This window comes from Eulemur rufifrons, chromosome 30 (assembly GCF_041146395.1).
Source record: "Eulemur rufifrons isolate Redbay chromosome 30, OSU_ERuf_1, whole genome shotgun sequence".
In the NCBI taxonomy this organism is placed as follows: Eukaryota; Metazoa; Chordata; class Mammalia; order Primates; family Lemuridae; genus Eulemur; species Eulemur rufifrons.
Window position 1 is genome coordinate 44,070,853 of NC_091012.1, and position 18,991 is coordinate 44,089,843.

General features: G+C 49.3%; 1 protein-coding gene across 5 annotated transcripts in view; it reads right to left on the bottom strand.

Moving 5' to 3' along the window:
- Positions 1-18,991, bottom strand: part of BCORL1 (BCL6 corepressor like 1) — a 63,290-nt gene that overhangs the window by 5,433 nt on the left and 38,866 nt on the right. For 4 of the 5 annotated variants that reach the window (XM_069463247.1, XM_069463248.1, XM_069463249.1 and 1 more), the window contains 6 exons: positions 16,684-16,907; positions 12,190-12,411; positions 10,004-10,170; positions 8,992-9,137; positions 1,610-1,687; positions 359-512 (listed from right to left, as the gene is read on the bottom strand). In XM_069463247.1, the coding sequence (XP_069319348.1) occupies positions 359-512; positions 1,610-1,687; positions 8,992-9,137; positions 10,004-10,170; positions 12,190-12,411; positions 16,684-16,907 (991 nt within the window). The remainder of the gene's footprint in view (positions 1-358; positions 513-1,609; positions 1,688-8,991; positions 9,138-10,003; positions 10,171-12,189; positions 12,412-16,683; positions 16,908-18,991) is intronic. The other variant, XM_069463250.1, reaches the window with a different exon arrangement.

Sequence of the window (18,991 nt, forward strand, 5' to 3'; positions counted from 1 at the left end):
TCTGTCTGGTTGTCCCCAGAAACCACAAAAATATTCGAGATATTCTAATAGTGTATCAGCCCAAATATCTCCCAGATTATCTCTCACACCCAGGAACTGCAAAATACCTCCCCAGAGTGAATCTAGATTTTGGGTTCAGGAAATCCATACAGTTGATGTACTTAGAGCCTACAGCCGCTAGTTTGAACATAGCTAATCTGAGCTGGAAGGGTCTTTGTCAATATATTATCTTTCCCATGCTCCAGGGCTCACTTGCCAGGTCTTCACTTCCTCCTGCAAAACTCCACCTCCCTGGGGAGGTGGGCCAGGGGTTGACAGGATCTTGGCACGGGTCCTTGTGGATCTCTCAGCCACTTACCCGCAGGATACTGACACTTGGACATTGTAGCAAGGGAGAAGAGGCTTGTCTGAGAATTCAAACATGAAATCATCCTCTTCCCCATCATCTCCTTCTTGATCAGAGGTCCCAGGAGGATTATGTAGGAGGTCACAGGCAAACCCGTCTTTTTCCTCTGTAAGGAGAGCACATAGGGATTAGGACTCGGCTACATGCACAAAACAGAAGAAAATAAATGCTCCAACCAGATACAGGGGTGTGAAAGGTGGTGCTGGGGAGACAAGAAGGCCACAGGCCCCTGGATGGGGCCAAGGTTTGCTGATCCCATGGCTCTCATCCTTGGGCGGGGATGTGAAAGTTCTAGTCCTGGAAGAAAACATTTTGTGGCCAGAGATTTATTGTATTCCTCTACCCTCCAACTGGAAAAAGCAAGGTGATGTGAAGGATGAGCTGCTCAGCTGTTGGAGATGGAAGCCTGAAGATACGCTCAGCAGTCAAGGGCAAGGTGAAAACACCTGCCCTTCCCTGGTTATGGCTTTCCCAAGCTGCCTCACTGCCTGCCGGGCTCCCTAGAAGTCCAATGGAGGCCTAGACAGTTCCTTTCCCTAGCCACGTGTCTGGGGAGGGCCTGCTGCATTTCCACCCCAACCTTCTCCTGTTCCAGCTCCCCCAAGCTTAGGTAAGGGTGCTTTCCTTCACCTTCAGCCCCTAGCCCAATGGGTGAATGCTAGACAACCACCATGGATAAAGATGTGATCTTTCAGGAAAGGAAAGATGGGCCCAGAAGACTAAGGTCTCAGGAGAAATCAGCTATCTGAAAACCATTTGTATATTGTGGGGCAGGGTGGAGGGGGGGGAAATGACAGCTTCCAGGTGAGACGCAGGGCCCCTCTTGAGTATGAGTAATACCAAAAGAGGTGACAATGTCCATAGGGGCTTCTGGCAGGCTTAAGACAAAGCAAAGGAGGAGACAGAGACCCTGGAAGAGAGAGAATTTAAAAAGTGCCCAGGCTGGGGAGTGGTAGAGGGCTAACAAGGGATGGCTTTAGTCCAAATCAGTGTTGCATCTCCTGGTGTAGGCCAATGACTTCTGAGTCTGGGGGAAGGATGTGTTAGGGTTTGGACTAAAAGGGTCTGTAAGCTATTAACAGGTGAAGAAAGGATACCTCCACAGGGCTACTCCTATCTTTGAGAACAATCAGTGAAAACCAAACCAAACTCCACATCTCTGTGGCACAGATGAGGGTGGCAAGAATCCCACTTAAAACTTACCTAGCACTGAACTGCTATAAAAATCCCAGGATACACCAGGATCACCCTCTGCCCGGCCCTGAAGATCCGAGAGGTGATCTGATGAAAGAAGAGAAGGCGGTGAGACAAGAAGGGTAGGCTGAAGAAGGAATCTTGAAGCAAAGTCCACGTTTATGGGGCTAAGAGAATGGGAGAAGGGAAGGAAGGACCATAAGCACTGCCAGGCGTGACCAGAGAGAGACGTTTCTTGTTCTTGGTCAGAGATTGTAAACCAGCAGCCAGGAGCCAAATCTAGCCCATTGACCGCCTGAGGTTTGGCCCAGTGTTTTAAAAGAAAAAAAATTTTTAAATTCTCTTCCAACATTTTAAAATTGGGCAATTTCCACTGAGAAATCCAGATTTCCAATTTTCTTGTGAAAAAAAATCAGAAGATCTGGCAAACCATGTCCAAATTCCTGCCTGTCAATAGTTGGCTAGAGAGAGTGGCAACACATGTGGGCTTCGGTTCACCACTCCCCACCCAGCCTGCTTCCCTCTTTCATATGATCAGCCTGAAGCCATTTAGCTTTGAGACCCCCTGCCTTAAATGGTATAGGGAATTACTCTACAAGCAGAATCCTAGACCTAGCCCAGTATTTTAATTCCCCGCTGGTCACAACGTTCATATATCTGATCACTATCTCTCCAATTTATAGTAGATAAATAAGCAGAATTCCTTCTGCTTTGTCTTTGGAAAACATGAGGGGAATGGCCAGGTTTATCCTCATAAAAACCACTGGCTTCCACTCCTAGGTATATGCCCAAAAGAACGGAAAACAGGTGTTCAAACAAAAGCTTCTACACGAATGTTCACGGCAGCTCTATTCACAACAGCCAAAAGGTGGAAACCATCCAAATGCCCATCAACTGATGAAATTTCTGCTGGAAATATTAAATACTTCAGCTGCTGGTAAAAACAGTTGAGTGATTCCTCAAAAAGGTAAACACAAAATTACCCTATGACCCAGCACTTCCACTCCTGGGTACATACCCCCCAAAGAACTGAAAACGGACACTCAGACATGTGTGTGCATGTTCACAACTGCACTATTCACAGTAACCAAAAGGTAGACATGGCCCAAGTGTCCATCGATGGATGAGTGCATAAACAAACTGTGGTATATCCATGAAGTGGAATATTATTCAGCCCTAAAAAGGAAGGAAAATTCTGACACATCACCACATGATGTTAAGTGATAGAAGCCAGATGCAAAAGGCCCACATTGTATGATTCCATTTATATGAAATGTTCAGAAGAGGCAAATCCGTAGAGCTAGAAAGCACACTGGTGGCTGGCAGCAGCGAGGGAGAGAAGGGAATGGGGAGTGACTGGTAACAGACACGGTTTCCCTTTGGAATGCCAAGAAAGTTCTGAAACTAGATAGTGGTGACGGTTGTACAACATTGTGAATGCACTTACTGTCACGCAATTGTGCACTTTAAAATGGTTAAAACAGTAAATCTTGTGTTATGTATACTTGAACACAATAAAACAGTTTTAACAACCTTTTGCTTACTTGCTCTGAAGACAGACATCAGGCCGTGCCCTTAGCCTCCTTGTTTCCTAACTAGGCATTATCTACTGGAACTGTTTCACCTCTCAGTCCCACCTGGACAAAAAGCTGGTCCACTGGCTTTCGTGACAAATTCAACTGTCATCTGTGGGCACATGGCCAGTGGTTGCCAATATGCCACCAAGTAAAACTGGCAAACTGACTTAGTTGCATGTAGTTGCCACCAGCCCTCAAGTGACAACTGTGGCAACCGGACAGGATAGAGTCCAAAGGGCACAGGTGAGGTGAGGGTGTCCCCTGAAAACCAAATCCCAGGAGGAAGTTGGTGGCCACTCTTAAAGGAGTGGAACTAGTTTCCTCCAATGGAAAGCACCCCCCTGGGCCAATATCCCTCTGGGATCATCCTGTCAATAAGAACGCCTATGAACTGTTGTGAGCTACTAAAAAAACCTCATTTTTAAGCACTCTTCTAGGAAATGAAGAATTCCCCGGTAGGATAAAACAGCCAGTAAGAAGCTTTCAAAGTAATGACTGATCAGAGTGGGAAACCTTTAGTCATATATGTTAGGTTGTCTGTGCCCTCCGTGAGAAGACTTTGAGGTCCCGCTGCCAGCTCATGTGCTCTGCTGGACCCTGTGCCACTTGAGAGTTGGCAGGTAGGTGTCTGTTCTATGCCCAGCCCTGTGCTAGGTGTCATGGGAGATAATAGAACAACAGTGTAAGTCCCAAAAGGGCAGGGACCATGCCTGTCTTGTTCACCATCACCTCCCGTGTCCCTAAGCCCAATGCCTGGTACATAGTGAGAGCTTAATAAATATATGGAGAGGGAGCGAGGCAGGAACGAATTACCACAAGGTACAACTCTGAAGCGTATGTTTTACCAGCATGCTTAAACACATGCATTCAAGTGACTGCTGCCCCCCCCCCCAAAAAAGGTCACACAAGGATTCCATCAGAGCAGCCCTAGCTCACCACATTCCTGGGGCTCCTCTCTAGGAACTGCCTTCAGAGCCTCCAGCACATTCCTCTAATTCTCTTTGCTGACTGCAAATCTTTGTCATTTGCAGGTGAATTTGCCTTTTTGAGATAGCCAAAAGTTAATTGGCAAGAGTGAAGATGTTAAAGTTGGAACAGGCCCATGAATGGCACACAGGAGGAGCGCCAAGCTTTGCTCAATGGTGCAGCTTCAATTCACGTTTCCTCATAAACGTTCACATCCAATCAGGACGAAGAGTGACCTTCCTCTTCCTTGATTCTCCCTGTCCCCCACCCCCAGCCACAACTTTCAGTTCTTTACTCCTGCCCTTTCCTTGAAAAAGTGCCCTGGGCCCAGCAAGTCTACTCCGAGGTATATACCCAAAAGAATTAAAATGGATACTCAAACAAATACTTGTACATGCATGCTCATGGCAGCTCTATTCACAATAGCCAAATAGGTGGACACAGCCCAAATGTCTATCAGTGGATGAATGGCTAAACAAAACGGTATATATTATCCACACGATGGAATATTATTCAGCCACAAAAAGGAATGAAGTACTGAAATATGCTAACACGTGGATGGACCTAGAAAACAGTATACTACATGAAAGAAGCCAGACACAAAAGGCCCCATATTATATGATTCCATTTATATGAAATGTCTAGAATAGGCAAATCCATAGAGACAGAATGACTAGTGGTTGTTGGGGCAGGGAGCAAGGGGGAATAGGGAGCAGTGGGTACGAGCTTCCATTTTAGGCTGATGAAAATGTTTTGGAACTAAATAGAGGTAGTGGCTGCACAAGGTAGTGAATGCACTAAATGCCACTGAATTGTTCACTTTTAAATGCTTAATTTTATGTTGTGTGAATTTCATCTCAGTAATTTTTTTTTTTTTTTTAAGAAAGCACCCTCAGGGCTTCATTGTAAGAATGGAGCCTCTCATCTCAATGTGAGCGGCCATCCCAGCAATCACTTTCTCTCTTTTCCGTGATCCCATCACACCCCTCCCCATCTCCTCCAACTAAACCACTAGCTGAGGGACATGAAAGGAGAGGAAAACAAAAAACAAGTGCTCTTCAACGTGAGGTCAGATGGCAGAGGTCTCTGGCAGGAAAAACAAAAACCTGTGATTCAGTGACCTCAAGTGGTAAACTGCTAACCCTTTCATCAGTGGAAGGCAGAGCAGTCCTGATACTTCCTCTGATGCCCCAAACCAAACTGCACCCATTCCCCCCAACCCCCACATTCTTTCCGACAGAGGAGGAAAAACGAGTCTGTTTTCCTTCAGCTAGCTTGGTTATTGCTCTTTTCTTCAAAGGGTCAAAGGTAAATCAGTCACATGCCTGCCTATAATTTGGCCCAAGGGGGAGGCCCTTTAAAGGCCTCTCAGGGGTTTGGACAGCTTGGTGCTCCAAGCCCGAGCATGAGGTAGAAAGGCCTCCTGTACCTAGCACAGCACCCAAAATCTAATAGGTGCTCAATAACTAAGTAAATAAATAAATGGATAGATAAATGAATGGATGAAGGAGTGCCACGCCCTCCTTCACGATCTCAGCAGAAATGGGCCCCACCTTAAGCCAACCCAGTATAAGAAAATCCATGTTTACAGCCCAGATGAATTACCAGCATCTTCTGCTTTATAAAAGGACTCACTACAGGATACCTGTAAATAGAGGCCTTTTCGTGTGGACTTAGAAGAGGATTTGATGCCCCAACAACTTTTCCAGAACAGGGGCCCTGCAAAAAGCCAGGGAAGCTCTACATGAGGCACCTGATGCTCTCACTCACCATTTCCTCCTGCAGAAAATGGAGCCCTCTGCACCCTACGGGGATTCGCCTGCATTTTCTGCCCAGTGGGACCTCCACTAGGGGAGGATGAAGACAATTAATCTATAGAGAGTCTGGGGGCTGGCAAATGTTTGAGGATGAAAAGCAAAAAGCTTTTTAAATACCTCAGCCAGGCAGGCAAGGTAAAAAAAAAAAAAATCCAGGACTCCACAAAAATGTCTCTAGGTGTAGGGGTTGGGGAGGCGGAAAGGTGGAGGGCAAAACTTCCCTAAACTCTGACCTCCGGCCTCCAGCACGCCCTCCAGCCACTACACCACTGCACCCAGAGGCTCCTGGAGACTTGCTGTGGGAGGGTGCACAGGGAGGAAAAATGAGAGACAAGAACTCAGTTCAAGGCATCAAAACTGCCCCTGTCGGCCGGGCGCGGTGGCTCACGCCTGTAATCCTAGCACTCTGGGAGGCCGAGGTGGGCGGATCGTTTGAGCTCAGGAGTTCGAGACCAGCCTGAGCAAGAGCGAGACCCCATCTCTACTAAAAATAGAAAGAAATTATATGGACAGCTAAAAATATATATAGAAAAAATTAGCCGGGCATGGTGGTGCATGCCTGTAGTCCCAGCTACTCGGGAGGCTGAGACAGGAGGATTGCTTGAGCCCAGGAGTTTGAGGTTGCTGTGAGCTAGGCTGACGCCACGGCACTCACTCTAGCCTGGGCAACAGAGTGAGACTCTGTCTCAAAAAAAAAAAAAAAAAAAAAAAAAAAAAAAAAACTGCCCCTGACAATGGCCGCACCACATTCTGAGTACACTAAATGCCACTGGATTGTTCACCTAACACATGGTTATGTTAGCTAAATTTCACCTCAGTTTTTTTAAGAAAAGGCTTCTGAGAATTGTCCTCTCACCCCCACCCCCTCGAGCAGCCTTTGGGCCCAAGTACCCACTCCTTTCTGGGCACTTCCTGACTCCTGTCAGTGCCTGCCTCTCTGGGGTGTCGGGCCAAGGTCCTAGAACTTTCCCTAATAGCCAGACAGAGCCCTGCCTTTGCATGGAAAAGAGGTGGTCCAGTTTATAACACTCCATCGGCTCCCGAACCCCACTATTAAGCCAGCCCCATGTCCACAAATTGAGCAAGGGCATCAAGATCTGAACAAGGGTGCCCAGCCTGGACAGGCTAGGGAGAGCTAAAGAGCTAAGGAAAGCCTTCGCTACGTTCTGCGACACAGACTGGTGTTCGAGTTAGTTTAAGGAGGTGTCAAAAGGCTGGCTACTATAATAGGATGAATTGACAGAAAGAAGATGAGAGAAAAGTGCTACTTCTTATTTTTCAACTACTTAAAATGGTTTCAATGTTCAGACTCCTTTGGGGTTTGGGAGGAGGGCTTGGAGAAGCAAGGAGTTCATCTGCACACTAAGGTGGTCAGAGAGAGCCCCAGGACCCTCGGGAGGGCAGGTTCTAGTCTAAAGAGGCTTCTGGACTAGACAAGTTTATCAAAGGCAGAGCTTCACGTGGTACCTTTATCATATTGAGATGCTCTAGACGTTTGTGCCAGACTTTCCTGGGAAGCCAGTGGAGTGCAGACGACATGTGTACGTCTCTAAAAGAGAGTGCACGTGTGCACAGTATGTGGGAGGGGGCCACAAAGGGTGGCTTGCCCTGAGCCCTGTACCCCAGTGATGGCTCAGCTGAAGGGAACAGCAGTCATCACTGGCCCAGGAGGAATGACTGAATGAACATCCCAAAGCTGCTCTGCCCCTCAAAGACAGGGGAAGCCAGAGCTCGGGGGGAGGGAAACGGAAAAGGCAGCCTTCCTGCCTCCCACGAGGAGAGGCTGGGCCAGGCTGAGCAGGCCTGAGGCCTGTACTCCAGGGTTTAGTCAGCTCGACTGAGACCCGGGTGGAAGCTGGCTGAGCAGGAGTCAAGATCTCCCTCGGCGGCCTCCTGTCATCCCCTCTCAGTCCCTGCCTAGTCCTCCTTCCATGGAGACCTTCAGTTCAAGTCCCTTTGTTTCTTCCTCCATCGTCAGCTCAGTTAACCTTTGTTCGATAAACAAACGAGCCCCTTGGTTGGAAGCCCAGAACTGTATCTCTGGCGGGGTAGGGGTTCAGGACTAACTGGGGCCAAAGCCTGGGTGAGAGGAGGGAGTAGTCTTGGGCAAATCCTTGGTCCTGTTGGCTCCTGGTCCAAGAGTGGTTCTACCACAAACACTGAAGCCTCCAAGGAGGTTCAGAGATACAAGTCCCAGCTGCCCTGTCGCTCAGGCAGTCTGAAGAAGTAACTGCTAGAGCAAGGGCCAAGCTGTGATATCACTAAGAGGCGGGGTTCCTTCATTCAGAGGTCAAGTCTGAGGAGATTGCTACTGAGCATGCCCAAGCTAGACTCCCCTCCTTCCCTCCTCCCCTGCCCCACTCCATAGAGCTGTTTAACTGCAGACAAACAGCTGCTATCCACTAATGAGAAATAAATGCATGTTGGCTTGTGGCCCTTGCCATGGGCTTCCACACTAGACACTTTTCCAGAAGGAGCAGGTGAGGGAGGGGAAAGAAAGGCATGGAAAGAAGGGGGACGCTGAGATGCAGAGGGAACATCACAGTTTGCACCCGCAAGGGCTGAGAGGAATAAAGCTTCAGGAAGGGTCCCAGGGCTTCCACTTTGATCATAAACAAGGAGAAATTGCAAAAAACAAAAGCAAAATGCTAAGTGTCACTGCTTTGCAACTGACATCCCATTCAAAGCACAGGTCAACAAATTCTTCCCCCAACTATGTCTACTAGTGGGGCTACTGTCCCACAAAGAGGCATGCACACCCAAGATACCTAGCTGTGAAATGGGTCCCCATGGGCTCCCAGACTCTGAAGAGGATGCAGGCACTCACAGCTAGGGGATGAGAGGAAGCGGCCCTCTGGGCTTTTTAAGTGGACAGAGATTTCTGAGATGTTCGAAGGAAAGCACGTGAAGAGGGCAGATGCCCCTTGTGGGAGCTGTTTGAGATGGAGGGAGATGAAGAGGATGTCCTCACCAGTTCAGGAATCAGAGGCCAGCCCTAAGGATGACGGCTTCAAGTCTGAGCTGTGCTTACCACTGAGAAAGCGCTTCATGGTGTCGCTGCTGGCCAGCTTCATGGCCGTCTGGCCGGAGTAGGTAGCCAGTGTGGGGTCGGCCCCATAGGACAGCAGGAGCCAGATGGTCTCCAGGTTGTCGTTGACCACTGCATCATGAACTGGCCTGTAGAGGTGAGAAAAGGGTGAGGACAACAGGGCCCAAGTGGGAACAGGGGTTCTAGGCTACAGGCTGCCACATCGGGGAAAGAAATGAGATGAGCCCAGGGGTACCCTGGTATAATCAGGGTTAAGGCTTAGGGCAGGGGAGCCACCTCTGGCGTGCAACCCCTACTACCATCTCCCCACCTCCTCCTTCCCATTACTCTCTCTTATGTTCTCCCCATGTCTTGGGACAGTCCCTAGGGCACGGTGTAGCTCCACTGGTGGTTCTGGAGTTGGGCAGAGAATGGGTCCCCGACTTGGGATAAAGCTAAAGCAGCTGTGGGGGGTAAAAGCAAAGAACCCAGGTGACTGCCGGAGAGGAAGATGAGCAGAGTGCAGGGCCCCCTCTACTTGTTCTGTAGCTCCTGTCTCTACTTTGCCCAGGAAGTAGGCTCTCTGGTAGAACAGAAGAGAATGGGTGCAATTTCTTTAAGACACAGCAGGTAGAATTTTTAAAAAGTACATAGAGATCAAATTTAAAAAATCAAATCTGGAATGTGACCCTCAGGTCAGTCTCCCAGTTCCTAAAGCCTCAGATTCTGCCTGAGACAAGTGCCCGGCCGAGATGAGTGCAGGGAAGCCTGCGTGGTCTTCCCGGTGTCCGCTGCACGTGATGGGATGATTCCCAGACAACCGCAGCCTCCCTCCCCTTAGTAACCAATGAGGACTGGCCACCCAGGAGCTCATCAGCCCGGCCCTCAACTGGTTCCCTCTTCAGTCTAGACAGGTCTTGCCGGACAAGTCCTCTCTGCAACTTGCAGCCTGGTGTGCTGAAAAGGTCCAGGCCGAGTGAGGGGCTGAGCCCGGGGGGAGGAGCAGCCTTCTTGCCTCGTTCCATCCTGCGCGCTGCAGTTCACGTTGGCCCCGTGCTCCAGCAGGATGTTCAGGATGTCGGTCCAGCCCCGGGAACAGGCCTCATGCAGGGCTGTGTAGCCAGCATTGTCACGGTGATTCACGTCCTCACTGTCTTTCTGGAGGCAGTAGAGAACAACGTCCTGTGGAGACAGGGACAGCTCCGTGAGCAAAGAAAGAGCTAATTCTTGAACTCATCCCAGCAAGACTCGAAGGTCTCCCAGTATCCGAGAATTCTCAGAGCCTGCCCTTTATAGGGGGGACAAGTCTCAAAATCTTTCCTTAACGAAGTCTGTCCTGAGCTGCTATCACCAGTGCCCCAGCTCTGGGCTGTTTCTTTGGCAGTGGGGAGACATTTCTTATGGCCAAGAACACTCATCTGGGTGGCAGTTGTTGGGGTGAAGTCCTCAGGAAGGCTCACCTGCTCACCTAGAGCTCAAGCGCTTAGACCTTGACTCCCTGAGCTTGGCAAGCTAGCCCCAGACCAGGGAAATGAACACAGCCTCTGGTGGTAATTCGAGAACAAGGAAGAAAGAATTGTTTTAAGGACTACTCCTGGATGCTAGTCTTAGCAGGACCAATGTTCATGCCAGGGTTGTCCCCTCAAATCAGGATCGTCTGAGTATTACCTAGTAGTCATTCATGCACACTTTAATGACCAACTTCCTCGGGCTGAGATGATGGGACCAGAGGCTGGACTGCAGGGACCTAAAGAACCCTAGCTAGAAAGAGAAAAGCTGGTGGATAAGCTGAGGGGGAGGAGAGAGGCTGGCAGCATCACTGGCTGCCTGGCTTTCTGAGCATCGGACACCACCAGTGCACTATCACTGGCCCTCTCCAGGGCACTGGGGAGATGGGCTGCTCCGCTGTTCTGCCTGACAGCTCCAGGCTGGCTGGCTGGAGCCGCCTATATACAGAAACTGTCAGGTTGCCTTTACCCAGGAGAAAGCACAAGGCCTCCTACTCTCTGTACCTGTGCAGATGTTTGTCTCTTCCTGAAGCCCCAGAGAGCTTCTCCTGCCCTCCCGACTGGCTTCCCTGTGCTCCAGCCCCATCCTCTTTGCTCCTCCAATGGTTTCCTGTTTGCTGCTTTTGCCCAGGCTACAAGACAATTAACCCTGACGGCACGGATTGGTCTTCATTCTGCTTCGAGTCTCCCTTGGCAGCTATCCAGGCACCCACACTAGGTGCTTAGAAAAGATGGGTGGCTTGATGGTGACACACTGTCATGTCAGCTCTCCTGGGCTGACCAGCCTGGCTGGGAGCACGGCTGGCTTGAGTCAGTCAGGTATGGGGATCGAAAGCCTTAGAACAAAAGGCACGCTCTGCAACTAACCCAGCAGCTCCACTGCCAGGAGCAAACCCTGAGGAAATAATCAGTGTTGTGGACAAAGACACGTGTTCAACAAAAAATGGGGAACAACTGAAAGGTCCAACAACATAATTATGGTAAATGAGTCAGTCTTGCACCCCTACCCTGGCACTTGGAAATCAAAAGGCCTTGGTTGGAATTCAGACTCACATATATGTAGTAGTTGAGTGATCTTGGACATATTACTTAACATTGCTAAGCCTCGATTTTTCTCATCCCTAAAATGGGGATAATAAAATCTACCTCCATAGGCTTACTGTGAAAATGACATGAAGTAATCAGAAGCTCTTAACATGACAAAAGAGGTGCTCAAGAGGCCAGCTGCCTTTCCTGCGTTCTTTCCAATCTATAGGGAGGTAGTGTAAGGTGGGGTTAGCTCAGCCTTGCTACTTTAAACACACTCCAGACCCCTCTCCTGGGAGCCAAAATGAGAGGATGCTGGAGGAGGAGATAAGAATGAGCAATAATCACCCCTTGTTCCTCTCTGAGCGGGGAGCCACCATACAGGGAAATTCAGGACAACATGAAAATCCAAAAATCCCACTCCTGGTCTAGGAATATACTGCATGATATTGTTACCATTTCAATCTCATTCATCTCAAAGTGACATTCAAATGAGCTTGCATTCCCACACACTGAGATCAGAGCAACAAGGGGCAAGTAGCCCCAGGCGCAATCTGGGCAGTGGAGGGAGGCCAGCCTGGATTCAAGCCCCAGAAGGGCCCATGGAGAGAAGCTTCCCCACAGCTGCTCAGCCCAGTGACACCCCGTGGCTGGGGATCTCCCTTACCTTATAGCCAAGACGAGCCGCCCTCTGCAGGAGGGTCTCGCCGGCGTTTTTGTTCACTATGAGTCGACGTGCCTCTGGGGGGATCTGCCTGGCTGTAGGTGACTCTGAGGCCTCCTCTGGGCCGGCACTTCGGGACTTAGAAGGTGTACATGGTTCTGAGGGTTTCACTGAGGTGGGAGATTTGGGAGATCGTGTCTTCTGCTGGTTCCAACGACCTTTGCCCTGGAAAGCAGAGACGTGGGTCAGGCCAGGCAACATATCCCATCCATCAAGGCCACTCCATTCTGCTGCCAAGGCCATCTCATTTCACCTGTGTCCATGCCGTGCTTTGCTTACAGTACCCTAAATGGCTCGGACCACTGCCAGGTTTGAAGCTAGAGGCTGCGCAGGTCACTGGCCACATGAAGTACTGCCAGGATCAGCACAGGTTCCCATGCATTTCTACTCAGTGGGGAGATGTGAAGAGGCTCAAATCCTCAACCCCATAAGCCAAGGAATGATGAAGAAATTGGAAATCAGAGATTGGGGAGACATCCCACCTTCTCTCAAGCACTCTGCATGCCTTCTTTACCTGCCTCCAATCCCCATTTATTGAGGTTTTTACAAGTCCTATGTATAAATAAGCAGAATCAGGCTCTGAGAGTAAAGAGAAGTGCAGATAGCTATCTTTGAGAGTCACAGCTTCTACAGCCTCACTTTTTGCAAATACCTTCTCCCACCCCACAGGCCACCCTCACAGGTGTTTCCCATCTTTCACCACACCATGTCCCCAGATCATACTGAGGCCCACGTGGGGTGGTAGAATGAGCTCACGCTTGAGAATCAGACAGGCTGGAGTTTGAATCTTGCCTCTGCCATCCATTAGCTACAGGACCTGGGGCAAGGGCCAACCTCATGGAGCCTCACTTTCTTCCTTGCAGGGTCTTTGAGATAATGAACTACAAAGGCTCCAGAACAATGAACAGGGTGGGTGCCCACAAAACATGAGGAGAGGCGTACCCTCCTGAGCAACTCCTGTGTGCCTCCCTTTTCTCCCCATTTTGAACTGGAATATCTACAGGGGGTTCCCATGCCTGTCCTACTGTGGTATATTGGGGCAAGTAACCTGTCTCTAGTTCAGGGGGTCTTCATATCAGGAGGAACTGTGCTTGAAGAGCTATACTCAAGGAACCCGATCGAAGGAGCATCGTGTGCACCTGGACCTAAGTTAGATGATGAGATTCTCAACTGGGAGCTGATGCCATAATTAGATGAGACTTTGGGGGGCTTTGGGAGGGGGTATACTTTGCATATGGGAGGGACATGAATCACTGGGGGTGGGCAGAGGGCAGATGGCCCCTGGCAATCCCCAGCCCCTGACATACAGGCTCTTGTGTAGGCCTCTCCTGTGTTGTGTAGTGCTGACCTGTGTAACTCATAGGAGATTGCAGAAATGACGGTGTGTGCCTTCTAAGGCTAGGTCCTAAAAGCACTGTGGCTTCTGCCTTGCTCTCTTTCAGATCACTCGCTGTGGGGAAAGCCAGCTGTTATGTCCTGAGGACATTCAAGCAGCCCTTTGTAGAGATCCATGGGGCAAGGAAAGGCAGCCTCCTGCCAACAACCTGCATCAACTTGCCAGCCATGTGAGCAGATACCCTGGAAGCAGATTCTCCAGTCCCAGTCAAGCCTTCAGATGAATGCCACCCTGGCTGACACCTCACCTGTAACCTCATAAGACACCCCAAGCCAGGCTCAGCTAAGCTGCTCCTGAATTCCCAGAAACTGTGAGATGACATTATACATGCTTATTGTTGTGTAAAGCTGCTAAGTTTTAGAGTAATTTGTTATACCAAAAAGATAACTAATACTTCCTACTTATCCAAATCCCTCAGAGCATCAAGGTCTCACTTTGGTCCTATGTCTTCTACAATATTCTATAACCCCCTGGTCCCACTGCCCTGTTTCTCTGCATATCCAGAGCACCTAGTCTGAATCACATCATCTGATGCCTGATGCCTCACTTTCTTCTTTCGTTCCAGTGTTTCACAGGGAAGTCTTGCCTCTCCTCCTAGGTTTTAAGCTCCTTAGGGGCAGGGTTCATATCGTCATCTTTTTTTTTTTCTGTTCCTTAAAGCACTTAACTCAGGGCTGGGCACATTATTGCAACAAATATTTGTTGACTTGATTCAACAAGCCATGAGCAAGAGCCTTGGGCAGCCGGAAAAGTTGCCTAGAAAGACAAAGTCAGGAAAGGAGCAGTAGCAGACGAAAAATGAGGGCTCAGGGCCTTTGTTTCCTCTGGTAAGCCCCAAGACAACGAGAAGCCACAATCAGTCCCCCATCCTGAAAGGGCAGAGAGGTATAAGCTCTAGCAGGAAGGCACCAGCTCTGAGGGTATAATGCTGCTTTATCACCAGGAGGATAGAGTGTACAATGGCAGGACTGGAGGATGCTGGGTAAAGTACCCAGGCTTTCGCTAAGCCAAGCCAGGAACCAAAGGGTGCCTCTCCTTCTGGGGGCCAGAGCCGCCAGAGAGCAGAGAAGCAGGCTGCCTGAGACGGGGAGGAGCAAGAACAAGTGGGGGGACCCCTCCTCCCTCCCTTCCCCCTGGCTCTGAGCCCCCGTGGGAAGAAGCCCTTGGCCAATGCCCTGCTTTAGTGTTACAGGAGCGTCCCCCGCCCTCCCCCCGCCTTGCTTCCCACTACAAAGCCCTGTGCCATGGGGGCAACTGGAGCAGGTGGTGGTGACTGGGAGAGAAAGAAAGGCGGGAGAGAGAAAGGGAGGCCCTGGGGATGGACAAAAACCTCTCCAGGAGAACATTTCAGCAGACACACTGCCAGGCAGAATAACCAGACAGAAGCATTAGCGCATGCTGCCGAATGTCAGGCGGCTGGTTACCTTTGTGTGGGACGGGTCGTCCATGTGCATGTCTGGGGAGTAGCAGGGGGAAGGGGAGGGGGAGACAAGGAGCCTGGGATGCCCACCTTTTGCCAGAGCTGCTTGGGGTGGCACTATTTTCTGTCCAACTGTCCCCCTCCCCCAGTGTCTCCCGGATACAAACAGAAGCCACCCATTCATAGCCTGGGAGGCATACGGAATGAGCTGGGGCTCCAGAGGCAGACAGGCCTGCTTCACGTCCCAACTCTGTCACTCATGACCACCAAGTGACCTTGCACAAGTCCCTTAACCTCCTTGAGCCTCAGTTTCCTCACTGAAAATGAGGATACTAAAGTACCCACCTCCAAGAGGCATTGCGGGAATTAAGAGCAATAATGTGAATGAAGTGCTTAGCACACATCGGAGTTCCCTGTTTTTCCCCAGGGCCCCTGTCTTTCTTCCATGCTGAGGATCAGAAGAAATGGACACTGCTACCTTGCCATGCCATGCCTCTGTTCCCTCCTTCCTGCCCCCACCTGAAGCACAATGATGCACACCAGCCCTTGGAGAGCACTTTATGGTTATCAAAGCCTGTCACAGACATTGCCTCTTTTGTTCCCCCAAGTACCCTTGTGAGACAGAGAGGGCATGGAGCACCAGATACATTTTTAAAGATGAGGAAATAAGCTTGAGTACCTTGTCTGAGCTGCAATGAGATTCCGGGAAGAGGAAGGGGAAAGGAGGGAACACAAACACCTGGGTCTCCCGGCAGTGCCATTCAGGGACTCCTGCTCTGGAACTGGAGAGAGCCATAGGAATCACAACCACCAAAACAAGCCCAAGACAACCTTTTGCTTTTGCTTGTCAATGACAAACACATATTACGGGTATACACTTGACTCTGGACCTTCACTTCTCTCAAATGTAAGGCTTACCCTGAATGAGGACCATCTGATTTTTTTTTTCTAATGGTACAACATGGAACCCAACACCAATTCCATGAACATCAGACCAAAAAGAGATGTCAATTTTGAACAGGAGTTCTAGGAGTGCTTGCCTGGCTACTGATCGGGGAGTGTCCGCTCGCTCCTATGCTTCCACGAGAAGCAAAGGAACTAGGCAGCAGGGGTGGGGTAAGGGTACCTATAACCTGGGCACAAGTGGAATTCCTTTGGCCCCACCCTCAAGCAACCATTGTCTGGACATCAAAATCTTGCTCCTACAAGTTGTTTTCTACCTTGATTGACCCAGAAAGCTCCATGATTGATTTCCAGTGAGTTAAGCCCAAACAAAAGCTTCTTGATTGGATGTTAACAAGCTATTCAGGCTAACATCCTGCCATATTCTTTAACTCTTCCTTAACTCAAAGGAGATCCAAGGATTGTAGAGGAAAAGCCATCGTGGACCAAACCCTATAGTTAGCTATAACTATAGTAGTAGTTCCCATTTTTCAAATCTGCCCTCCCACCCTTCTAGAACTAGTTTAGAAGACTTTCAGAAATACGGGTTAATTTGATCCTCCCCCTCCACTCCCTCTGTCTGTCCCACAGAGGATTACTGGCTGAGGAGCGTGGCGGGAAGCCTGCCTTCTCTGGCCCGCTCCCCTCTCCTGCACAACTCCCCTTGATGGCAACGTACCTTTGCCTCTTCTGAGACGTTTGTCATGTGCTTGGTCTTGCACTTTCGTTTTCCTGATGGCTTTTCTGAATTTTCAAGGCAGGCTGGCTCCTCCAGGTTATTTGGGAGGAAACCATTTGGTGAATCAGAGATCCCTTGGGCTTTGTTGGGCAAAAGAAGGTTCCTATTCCTGAGGCGGTGCTCCGAACTCTGGGAGGAAGTATTCTGCTTACGGGCCTTTAAATCTGAAGGCAAGAAACAGGAAAGAACGGATGTCAGAGAAATGGAACACAGAAAAGCAACGCCTTCCTCTAAGATGAATCAGAGGACTTCAGGGATTAGAATCTCAGTGCAAAGATGTGTAACTATCAGCTATCGGTATTTAGCGCAGTGCTGCCTACTCCACTAAATGCTTCTTGAATGGACACACTGTACTTCAACATCAAAGTCCCTCCTCTACAAGCAGGAGACAGCTCCCAGCCCTGCCAGCAGGGGGCGGCCATTCGGACTATCTCCAAGATGAGGGTAATTTTAACTGTAACATTTCCCCATAGCCCAGAGCAAATGGGAATTTCTTTTCGGCTTTTCCTCCATCCCCTTTGCCTCTTTCTCCACTCCAGTGTGAAAGCAAATTTAGCCACTCTGCTGACATTAACTATCAAGTACAAGGGAGTGGGGAGTAAGTAATAGAAGGCTGCCTGCATAGCCTCAGCTCTATCCACTTGACCTCCCCGAATGTCACCCTCTGAGGACACAAAGATCAAAGCCACAGAAACTTCCCAAAACCAGAAGGTGCCATGGGCCTACTTAGCTGGCAGTCAAGAGTGGAAACCTGCTGTCCTCCCTGGGTGGAAATCAAGTTACCAGTGTAACTGGAACATACTGGACAACATCTCTAATTCTAGCCACAGCTCACTGAACAAAGCACATTCTAATTTCAAAAAGGCCTGCTGGAAACTCCATTATCAAGAGATTCATCCCATAGGGTCTGTCTTAAACCCCATGCGTAGGGGTAACAGATTGTGTTTACCCTTATCTTTTAACATTAGTGTTATGTGGCTGGGTCACTAACTGTGTGATTGGCTAGAGGCAAGTCACAATTGCTTTGAGCCTCAGTTTCCATATCTGTAAAATGGGGAGAATATAGTCCACATCACAGGAGTGGTATGAGAATTAAATGAGGTAATTCATGCAAAGTCCTTTTGTAAACTGTTATAATGAATAAGGCATCGTTATAGTATTATTTATTAATAAGTGTAAGCCATGCCCATGTGTTCTTTGTCTCCACCACAGGACTGAACACCATGCCTACCATATGGCAAAAGATCAATATGTCTGTGAAGTGAATTAACTGCAGCCTCAGTTTCTCCAATTTTTCAAAAGAAAGGATTGAGATCCAAGAGTTCTCAAGTTGCCTTCCCCGACCTTGACACAGGCTCTCACATGTGACATTGCCAAGGGCAGACCCAGATGTGAGAATCATCATTCCAGTATGAGGAGCTGGCTATAGCTTATGCTCACCTTTTGGAAGGCCAGTTGTCCTACCACCCCTTTCTCCCAACTAGCCCCAGCCCACTAGTGGGTCCCCACAGCCTGTCCAAGAATTACTGTACTACATGGTCTGTAATGACACTTCCAGCCAGAAAGTTCTAAACTCGGGTTTTTTTTTTTTTTTTTTTTTTGAGACAGGGTCTTGCTCTGTTACCTGGACTAGGGTGCAGTGGGGTCATCATAGCTCATGGCAACCTCAGACTCCTGGGCTCAGGCAATCCTCCTGCCTCAGCCTCCCGAGTAGCCAGGACTATAGGCTAGTGCCACCGTGCCTGGATAATTTTTCTAGTTTTTGTAGAGGCGGGGTCTTGCTCTTGCTAAGGCTGATCTCTAAATCCTGAGCTCAAATGATCTTCCCCGCCTCAGCCTCCCAAAGTCCTAGGATTACAGGCGTGAGCCACCATGCCTGGCCTAAATTTGGGATTTTGATCCAACAAGTTTAGGCTGAGGCAAAAGACGAAGGAACAGAACCATGCCTTGTGAGGACCTCAGGAAACATGGGGAAGCCATATTATAGCATCTAATGCCCAGACAAAGAAACAGCCCCCTACCCCGTTTACCCAGGGCAGGGCAGGCTCTGGAGTTTATTCAATTACAGAGGAGCAAGGGCTTTGTAGTAGCATACAAAGGACCAGAGAGTGCAGGCAACAGATACATGAGTGGAAGAGGCTCTCCCTACCTCCTCCACAGGTCAAGAAGGGATATAGCCAGGCCCAGGATGAAAGGAAAGGTCATGAGGCTCAGTCAGGAATAGGGTGACCTGCCTAGTCGGGCCTTT